Source organism: Otolemur garnettii, unplaced genomic scaffold, assembly GCF_000181295.1.
Source record: "Otolemur garnettii isolate 467f Iridium unplaced genomic scaffold, OtoGar3 scaffold00069, whole genome shotgun sequence".
NCBI classification, from domain to species: domain Eukaryota; kingdom Metazoa; phylum Chordata; class Mammalia; order Primates; family Galagidae; genus Otolemur; species Otolemur garnettii.
In genome coordinates, this window is record NW_003852464.1 from 7017116 (window position 1) to 7027393 (window position 10278).

At 45.9% G+C, this 10278-nt stretch overlaps 1 protein-coding gene across 3 annotated transcripts in view; it reads left to right on the forward strand.

Moving 5' to 3' along the window:
- The window catches only part of ANAPC4 (anaphase promoting complex subunit 4), a 35685-nt gene extending 34349 nt beyond the window's left edge, over nt 1-1336 (forward strand). For all 3 annotated transcript variants that reach the window (XM_003793509.3, XM_023515333.1, XM_023515332.1), the window contains 2 exons: nt 426-549; nt 980-1336. In XM_003793509.3, coding sequence (XP_003793557.1) covers nt 426-549; nt 980-1210 — 355 coding nt within the window. In that variant the 3' untranslated portion in view covers nt 1211-1336. The remainder of the gene's footprint in view (nt 1-425; nt 550-979) is intronic.
- The last annotated feature ends 8942 nt before the right edge of the window (nt 1337-10278 follow it).

Below are 10278 nucleotides of genomic sequence, written 5' to 3' on the forward strand. Positions count from 1 at the left end.
AGCGAGTCTCCTGCCTCCGCCTCCCAAGTAGCTGGGACCACAGGCGCCCGCCACAATGCCCGGCTATTTTTTGGTTGCAGCCGTCTTTGTTGTTTGGCGGGTCCGGGCTGGGGATTCGAACCCGCCACCTTAGGTGTAGGTGGCTGGCGCCTTAGCCGGTTGAGCTATAGGTGCCGAGCCCTCCTATTTTTTTATTTAAAAAAACGCTGGCTTTAATAGCTCTTTTGTCCCCTTGCTTTGTCTCTTTACTAGTAAATCAAGAAGCATTTTCTGGCTCAGGTTGGGGGATTAATGTACACAGTGGCTGCTAAAATTGTACTGGAAACGGGACAGTAGTTAGACGTCAACCCCATAGCTGGCCCCAGTACCTTCTCGATGGAGAACTTCCCTCTTCATTCCTGGGTCGCCTTTTTTCCCCTCTTCAGGCTGGATGAACAGTGCAGTGCTATTCCCACACGTACCATGCATTTTGAAAAGCACTGGAGATTACTAGAAAGTATGAAAGCACAGTATGTTGCCGGAAATGGTTTTCGAAAAGTGTCTTGCGTGGTAAGTATTTATAGATTGCCCAGTAACTCAGAAATACAGCAGGACGCAACACTGCTTCTGCGGTGCCTTCATCAAAAATAGGTGATACATAAGGTCCTTTCATGCAGATGCTTCGTTGTGATTTATAAATACAGGCTTTGATTTATAGCTCCTGTTGATTATGATCACGTAGTGGCCTTAGCTGTTTTGTTTTTCCTAAGTAGGTAACAATAATTTTAAATTTCAATCTCAGGAAATTCCTACTCTCTCTATGTGGAGATCTTTTATTCAAAATGAGGGCTGAGTTTAGTGATTTTAGTGTAAATTGATGGAGATATAATTTGCCTATAAAATCATCTTTTGATTCGGCCTTCTGAGTTCTAATTCCATATATATGATATATTAAGATATTAATTCTTAAATGCCTTATCTGGCCTTTTTTTATATATAGTTAAGCTCAAATCTCCGTCATGTGCGAGTATTTGAAATGGACATAGATGACGAGTGGGAGCTTGATGAGTCTTCAGATGAAGAGGAGGAGGCCACCAACAATAAGCCTGTAAAGATAAAGGAAGAGGTGTTGTCTGAGCCGGAGGCAGAGAACCAACCCGCTGGTGCTGCTGCTTTAGCGCCCGATATAGTCATTAAAGTGGAAAAACTTGACCCCGAGCTAGACTCATAATCCAGTTTGCCACTTATGTGTATGTCGTTAGGGCATCACGGACATAGGACTTGGACTAAGACGTCTCAGATCACTTGTAATTTTCTTTGTGTAACAAAGAAATAAATGGTAAATTTTATTTTTTCATACTCTGCTTCATCTTTTCAGTCACTATCCTAGACTTTCTTTTTGCTGAGATACCATTTTAATGCTGTGTGAACTACTATCGAAAGAAAACACATGGAGAAGAAAAAGTTTGATTTCTTCAGTCAAAACGTAGGTATCAGAAATTATTCCTATATCAGGAAGAAATTACATTTTAATAGTCCATCACTGGAAATTTTGATGTCCTTAGTAGTTTTAAACCATAGACAACATTTATTACTAATTTTGTCTTCCCCTTCAAGTTCATTTTAGGTCTCCAGGATGCTTTCAGAATTGTTTCAAAATAAATTATACTGGTTTATTGTAATGCAAAGCCAAAGATGGATCCTGTCACTTAATGACCTAAGTAGCGAAAACACTTCTTTACACCTACATGATTATGTTTTCTCATTTTGTTCCTGTATTTGAACTCTAAATTCTTTGAATGAGCAGTGTGTAGGTGTGCCATCTTTCTTGTTTTGACTTACTCAAGGGCATACGGTAATTTTCTCTTTGACTCCTTGGGAACAAGAGAAATATGGGTCGACTGAACATAATCTAGTGTTAGTGCAGATAAGCTGCTGCTGATTTCCTAATGCTCACTCCTAAAGTAGAATAGTGTTCTAAAGAGTTTCCATTTATATATGAATCCCAATATTGGCTCACTGATAAGGACCACTTTTTAAAGCTTTAAATTTCTTTAGGCAGGAGGATATAACTAGGTGAGTGGGAAGCTGCTGGGTTGCTAGGTCGTTTGTCTGTTTATTTCATAGGTAGGTAGCTGCTACATGTGGGTTTTAGAGCAGAAGCCACTGTTGGGTGCCCAAGCACGGTGTTCAGTGTTGGTCTTCAGGAGGCCGACTTCTGAGCCGCAGCCTTGCATATGATCGCTTTAAACCCAGTTAATGCAGTTACACAAACACTTACTGATGGTGGTCACTGTTGATGAGGTGCAGAATGTCTTTGATTAGCTTTTGTGAGCAAGTAAGGTGAATTATCAAGATGACATTACAGAAGAATGAGTGTACTAGGACCGGGTGTGGTGGTTCACACCTGTAATCCTAGCACTCAAGGAGGCCAAGGTGGGAGGATCACTTGAGACCAGGAGTTCGAGACCAGCAAGACTATACTAAAAATACAAAAACTAGCTGAGCATCTGAGCATGTGCCTGTAGTCCCAGTTGCTTGGGAGGAGGATTTCTGGAGCCAGGGGTCTGAGGTTGCTATGAGCTCGGCCATGGTACTCTAGCCCAGCTGACAGAGTGAGACTCTGTCTCCAAAAAGAAAAAAAGAAAGATAATATACAAATTTACTGTATAACATTTAAAGAGCTTAAATAGGTCACAGATCTTAGGGCAAGTAATTATAGCTCTTCTTAGAGTAATTTACAGTTTTACCATCAGCAGTCAGTTTTTTATTAGTAATCTGTCCCGTGTGACTTCAGCGTGGGAGTTATAAGACTTGATATTTATGTACTTGCTTTCTGTGTTTCTAGCACAGTAGGCACAAGTTGAAACTGAGGCTCTCAGATCCTCCCTTGTGTGAATGCACTAGCTATCCCTTAGTGTGGAGTTAAATAGATTCCTGCAGCACATTCTGAATTGTGGGAGACTGGTTTGCCATTTTGCTTTTAATGTCCATATCAAGTATTTAAGAACTGGAATTATATCAAAATGAAAAAAGTGTAAATTGATTATCTTGATTTTTTTTTTTAAGTTTTAATAAGATGTAGAGAGCAAATAATTTTGTTTGTTATATGTTTAGAGGTATGCTATAATATTTTATACCACTGGACACTTTGTTTCTAAAACGTAGAGTCAATTTGGTCATTACAGATCATTACTTTAGTATGTTTCGCTGCACATGCTGAACTTGATCTTTGAATTAAATGGATGAGAAGTCAATGAGGGGATATGGAGGATCCTGGGGATGCCACAGTTACTGACTTGTGTGGAACTTTGGGTGCCGGGCCTTCAGGTGGTGGGTAACTGGGTGCCTCTCTCGGGGTTTGGGCCCTGAGTGAAGGGTGATCGTACAGCATTGGGGTTGGCACTCATGAGATGCCTGATAGCACCCAGCATTTCCTATTTACAATATTCTGTTTTTCAAGATGAATTGTGTTCTAGAAATTTAAATAGTTTGACTTCTTTTGCCAGACTTCATAGAATTGTGACAGTAGTCTAATTCTCTGGCTTCATAGTTTTTTGTTGTTGTTGTGTTCTTGTCCCCCCCACCCATAAAAATTTATCCTCAACAAAATGCTAAAACACTCTATCTTTTTAATTCTCAGCACTTGAATACAAATGTGAAGAAAATTATTATAGTATAACCTTGAGTTTATGATGCTATAGCTAGGGGAATTTGTATATGTATGTATGAGTTAATCTAAATATTTTTGCATTATTGAGAGATGTCCACCAGACAAATTTATGCTAAATGCTTTTTTGCAGAGGATGCTGTTAGTGAAATCATGAGTTCACCAGGGGAAAATCAATTTTTTTGATACCTCTTAAAGTCGCAACAATTATCTATAGACTGTTTACTAGAATTTACATTTCATTGTCCAACATATCTTTAGTTTTCACTGAACACAGAGAGATAGTACTTAGGGTTGTATTAAGTCAAGGTCACAAAAACCTTATGTGAGCACAGAATATATTAGCACAGAAATGATCTCTTATGAGGAATATTCAGTTTAAAAACTCCCCATTGTTAAATGGTTCTAGGAAATGAATTATTAGTATGATAGGTTACTTTCCACTTTTTTTCTTGTTCTGACCAAATAACTTCTAGAACAGGATTTCCTATGATGCACGCCCTACTACATCAGAATTGCCAGGGCCAGGGATTAAAAATGCCAATTCATGGATACCCCCTAAGCCCACTCAGAATTTAAGAGTGGGGGTCAGGGCTGCATTTTTAAGCAGCCAGCTCACTGTTAACTCCCACTAAGATTGAGAACTATTTTCTATGAAAGCTGTTATTTAGAAACGGGTTGTTATTTATCTATAAGACAGAGTCTCACTTTGTTGCCCTAGGTAGAGTGCCGTGGTGTCATAGTTCACAGCAACCTCAAACTCTTGGGCTCAAGCCACCCTGTTGCTTCAGCCTCCCTAGTAGCTGGAACTACAGGGGCCTGCCACAACACCTGGCTATTTTTAGAGTCAGGGTCTTGCTCTTAGGCTGATCTCAAATTCTTAAGCCCAAGCGATCCATGAGCCTGGGCCTCCCAGAGTGGGAGGATTACAGGTGTGAGCCACTGTGCCCAGCTAGCTAGGTGGCTATTTTTAAGTTCATAAGCTGTTCTTTTAGATGCACTGAAAACTGATGTATTTTGCTTTAAAAGTGACCCTAACCAGTGGTTAATTACACTGGTTCAGTCAGACTGAACTCGCTGCCCCCAGACACAGGTGGAATGTGCAGTAGTAGCTGTACGGGTGATAAATCTGTCCCATGACATGCCTGTAAATGAAACTGAAGTCTACCAGCTTGTTGGGTTTGAAACATTAAAACGAGACAAGTTTGTTGTTCGTCCCTCCTGCCAGCCAATTTACAACTGAAAACTTCAGGGACTGTTTTCCTTCATTTCTGCATTCTGATTCCTGTTGCAGAGTGAACACTAGTATTTTAAATATTTCTGTCCACTGTTCAGATGGTAAAATGGGGCTTAGGAGCCCACACTGGAAGAGCGGCCAGCTGTGATGGAGGATCGTCACCATTTTCGGGACACTGCAGTACTTTGTAACCTTGATCACGCATTCCTTCCCTTCTTCCTTTCCAACGCTTTCTTTGTCCTGCCAAATTGTTCCAGGAAGAAGTATGAGGGATACTTTTATGAGGAAAGTATGAGAAATGTAAACGATAAAGTCCTTGTTTTCTTAGGATGTGAAGTCCAGACTGAGCAACAGGCGTGGACAGCAAAGCGGCTGAGGCCGTTGTCTGGAGGGCCCGCGAGATGTGGGGCCCATTTTCTCCCCTAAAGGAGGGGCCGTCCGAGGGCAGTGAAAGGGCAGGTGGCAGAAGGTCACCCAAGTCTGTCAAGTATGTCAAATACTGCCGAGAAGTGGAGCAAGGGAGTGATGGAGATTGTTTGCTTTGAAAGAGCTGCAGGTCGTCGTGACCCTGAGACACACTTTTGGGGAGAGTTAGGGACAGGGGCCTTGTTGGAATGGGAAGTGGAGGCAACTTGTAGGGAATTCTGGTGTGAGGGGCACAGAGATGGTGAGGGTTGGGGGCGTGGTCCCAGGGAGGTTTCTTAAAAAAAGACGATACAGTGTTAGGCATATTTATCCATCAGTATAGTGACCCACTATAGGGGAAGAAATGGGATAGTGAAAAATCCTTTGAAAGACAAAAGCCCAAGACCCAGTAACTGCTGCAGGTGTCGGGGTTGGAGGAGCGTGGCCTGCCTTCCATCGCGATGGGACCACCACACCTAGCGGCGGATATGACATTTTCCCTGGGAAAGGCGATAAGGCCTTCGTGGAGAGTGATTGGGAGTAGAGAGCTGTGAAATAATTGCTCCAGAAACAGAAAGTGAATTTACAGAGAAGGTGAGCAGCACGGAGGCCCTGTTGGAGATCGTGGTTTAAATTTAAAGCGAGTCCCATTGACGGTGTCGTTTCCTCCAGCTGCCCAGCTGTGGGCATGGGTTTGACACATCAGGTTTAATTTCAGCTAGAACTTTGTCAAACCATCACCGCAGGTGAGACTGGCAAGGCGTGTTTGGATGGGAGTGGGGCAGGCTGTGAGTAGACCTAAGTTAGTAGATTGGAAGGTGGCAGAGCTGTGGAGTTGTAGAATCAGGGATGAGAAAACAGAGGCTATGGCCAGAGACAGGACGTCGGCAGTGGCTCCTCCAGAGGTGCTGAGGTCAGCACTGGTAAGTGTAACTAACAGCAGTCCGCCGCTGCTCCTGGGGTCCAGGGGGAAGGCAGGCCCTGGAGCTGAGTGGAGTAAGAACTGCGTGGCCAGGGTTCTGATGGCTCATCTGTGGGGCTGTTACAGTCTCCAAGAAGGGAGACGGCAGGAAAGGTGGAGAGATGACTGAGTGACCTGCAATGAGGTGTGGGAGGAGCAGGAAGTCTGCTTGGGTTTCCAAGATCCTTGGGACTTTGCAAGGCCAAGAAAAATGTCGGGCGCTTCCTTAGGTCACTCATTAGGTGGAGAGGCTGAGGTCCCAGGTGGGCTGAGGCAGGGCTGGGCTCCTCGGCCCACGTGGACCGTCCTGGAGGAGCTTCTCACAGACACCTGTCGTTATGAAGAACGCAGCAGAATATGCAGGAGGGGGCAGGGCCTTTTAACCTGGACCAACCCCAGGTTGGTACTTCTTACATCTGGGAGATAAGATTAAAGGTTATAATGGAGGTAGAGATCCCTTCTGACATTTTGAATCTGGCTCTAGGAAGGGGGTGTTTACGGTGCCCTGCCTCATCTGCCGATCACAGAACAATTGTGCAGCACAGAGTGGTGGCAGCCCTGAGTGACTGCCAGGTCGGGCTGTGGCCAAGGCAGGGTGGACTGGACATCTTTCCCACTGTGAACGTGCACTGTAGGGCCTCCCCAGCTCTGGGTCATTGCAGTCCAAGTCACTGAACCTTCTTAGGTTGCAGCTTTGGTCAAGGGTGGCTGCCCAGTCCCAGTGGCTCTGGCCATCTGGGGAATGAGGCAGGACAGGCCTCTGCTTGGTCCTAGTTCCAGGCCCCTTAAGCGTGGCCCTGGGCTTCAGCTGGCTCCTAAGGTCTAGACCCAGCTGGACCTGAGAATCTTGGGATCTGCCAAAGTGTGCTTGTGGTCAGGCCAGACCCAAGGGTATTGATGGTGAAAAAGTCTCTCTGGACCTGTGTCTAACTCCCTACCCCCACCTGCCTCTCCCCCACCCCCCAGTACTTTCTCCCTTTCTCCTTGTCTACATTTGGCTTTTTAAGCTTCTACACGGTGGTCTGGCATAGAAGAGGAATGGCCTGGAGAGGCAGCAAGATGCTTGGTGTACGTTATCTCCTGTAGCTCTCTGAACAACTCCGCAATGAAGGGATGGCTAACCTTATTTTACTGGAAACAAGAAAGCTAAACCCTAGAGGTTTGGTTTGATGTGTTCCAAATCACACAGCTAGTGGGTGGTAGGGCCAAGATGCAGAACAGATGGTCAGTAATTGCTAAACAGATAACAATAATTGCTAACACTGGTTATTTAGTGAGACCCAGGCTCCATTCCAAGCACATCCCATGGATAACTTAGTTAACCTCACTGCAGTCCTATTAGGTAAGCCCTGTTATTAATGTCATTACACAGACCAAGGGACTGAGACACAGAGACATTTGCTAACTGGTCCACAGTGGTTACAAGGGCAGTGGGGGGGGAGGATTGCAATGGGAGGCCAGGCAGTCGGGCTGTAGGACCCACACCACGCTCTTCCTCTCTGCCCCCAGCTGCATTGGCCATGCCTGTGTCCCCAAGTGCCATCTTCCTGCTGCCACATGGCTGCCTGAGAGTGTCTGTGTGGGACAGACCAACAGTAATGGCAAGGCTTCATTCTTAGTCACCCTCAGGTGTGTGAGGACACAGGTCGTAAGAGAGGGATGCTTGGTTTTCTCAGCAGACATGGAGATGGTACGTGGTAGAGCTGGGACCAGACCCAGGCTCTGTCCCCACAGTTAAGTGTGCTTTACTCTGGGACAGCACTGTGCAAAGCCACTGCCCTTTATCTCCTTAGAACATCTCGTGTGTGTTCTAAGGGCTCAGGCAGACCTCTGCTCTTCTCCCAGAGGGCTTATCAGCTCATCAGGCAAAACGAAGGGGAGGCTTCCCACTATATTTTTGTATTTTGCCTTATTTTGCATTTTGTTGGTCTACAGACTTCATTTGGGTCAAATAGCTCCCAGGGAAGATGCTGAGCTTGGGAGAGGGAGAGAAATAATCTTCAGAATGAATGCATGGATGAAAAAGATGGCAAATTTGCAGTTTGCAACAGGGAAACTTAAAGATCAAAACGCTAAGTCCTGAGCATGGTAACGGAGACTGTGTGGCGTACAGACCAGAAAAGCACACGCCTGGCCCGTTAATTGGGAGCCAGGAACTACCATAACGCAGTGAGAAAATAAATAATAGTTTTACCTTGTGGGTTTTTAATAGAACATCACAAGGCAAATGATCATATCTATCCACCCAACATATAAAAGGGACTTGACGGGGTGAGACAGCCTTGGGATGGAGCAGGAAATGGAATCATTTAATGGCCATTTGAGAAATGGAATTCGAAGGAGCAAATTTGCAAATCAACCCAGCAATGCAGCTAAAACACGAGTCGTGGATCTTTGAAATTCCTATAGAGTTTCAGAGTTTTTGCAAGAGCCTATTTATGCTGAATCAAATGTAGTGTTAATGTACAACTAGTCTTGCTGTGGGCTGTGCTACAGGCAGACAACACGTGCTAGCCTGCGGCGGTTCGTTTCTCAAAGGGATGGGTGATGACTGCTGCTATAAGGTGGTTAAGAAGATGGCATTATACAAGTCAGAAGGAAAATGGTCATGTCTTCTGGACCAAAGCGGAATAGGAGTGGTACCGCTTTGGGGGAAGAAGTCTATGGAATGTGTCCACCTACCTGCTTTTGAAGAATAAAGAGGAGTTGTCCCCTGCCTTCCCTCCATCTGTCCCACAGTCTAATCAAATGCTTTCTCGAAGTCTCCCTGCCCTCATGCCTCCAAGTGCTCCAGCTCAGCTGCTGACTGGCTGTCTTCTGTGCTGAAGCAGAGTTCTCACATACCCATGTTCACTCAGCCCTGTCCTGAGCTAAATGAGCTACAGGCATTGCCCAGAAAGGAAGCATCATTGCTCCCTTTGTGCAGAGGAGAACAGAGGGGCATGGAAAGGCTGAGTAACTTGCCCGAGGTCACAAAGCTAGACGGAGGTGGGGTCCCAGCTCAGTCCCACTATACATTTCTGACATCTATCACCTTCCCCTTGGATGGTGCATATGAATTCTGGCATGTGGATTCCTTGAATTGAGGGCAGGTAACCCAGGTGCCTGGCTGCGGATCCTCAGATCCTCACTAATAACTGCCATGTGGGCACCCTGCTCCTGACGTTGATGGGGTCTGCGCACCTCGGTGCCTGAGCAGTCTGCCCTCAGCACAAGCTGGCTGATGCCGCAGCCACCCCAGGCCCTGGCTGGGGTCAGCTGAGCTGATTCATGCAGGTAGGAAGGAGTTTCTCCCATGGCTGCAACCACAGTGGATTCCAAGGTTGTCTTTTGGGGGGTGGAGAAGGCCTCATTCCAGGAAGCCAGGCACATCACAGGCTTTCTGACACATGCTGGGGTGCCCTGCCAGGCCCAGAAGTCCAGGTCTGGGTGTGGAGCCAGGAAGGAGCACATCTAGACGGGGATATCATGGAGGGGTGGAGAGGGCGGTTTCCCATCAAGAGACTCAGGGTCCTGAGGTCTTGGCTTGCAATGTTGGAGTGTCATCGGAACTCCCGTAGAGGGCAGCAGCTTGCTAGTTTGGGCTGCTGGCCCAGGGCAGCTGCCCAGTTAGTTGGTTGTGCAGTTATCCCAGGCCCATGTCCCCGGGCCCATGCTGGGTTTGATGCTCTTTGGAAACAAATGAAGACCAACCAGAGAGGTGCCTATAGCTCAGTCGGTAGGATACTGGCCACATATACCCAGGCTGGTGGGTTCAAACCCAGCCCAGGCCAGCTAAACAACAATGACAACTGCAATAAAAAAATAGCAGGGCATTGTAGTGGGCGCCTGTAGTCCCAGCTACTTGGGAGGTTGAAGCAAGAGAATCACTTAAGCCCAAAAGTTTGAGGTTGCTGTGAGCTGTTATGCCATGGCACTCTACTGAGGGCGACATAATGAGACTCTCATCCAAAAAAAAAAAAAGAACCAAGGAGGACATCAAAGGTTTCTTTTTTTTTTGAGACAGAGCCTCAAGCTGTCCCCCTG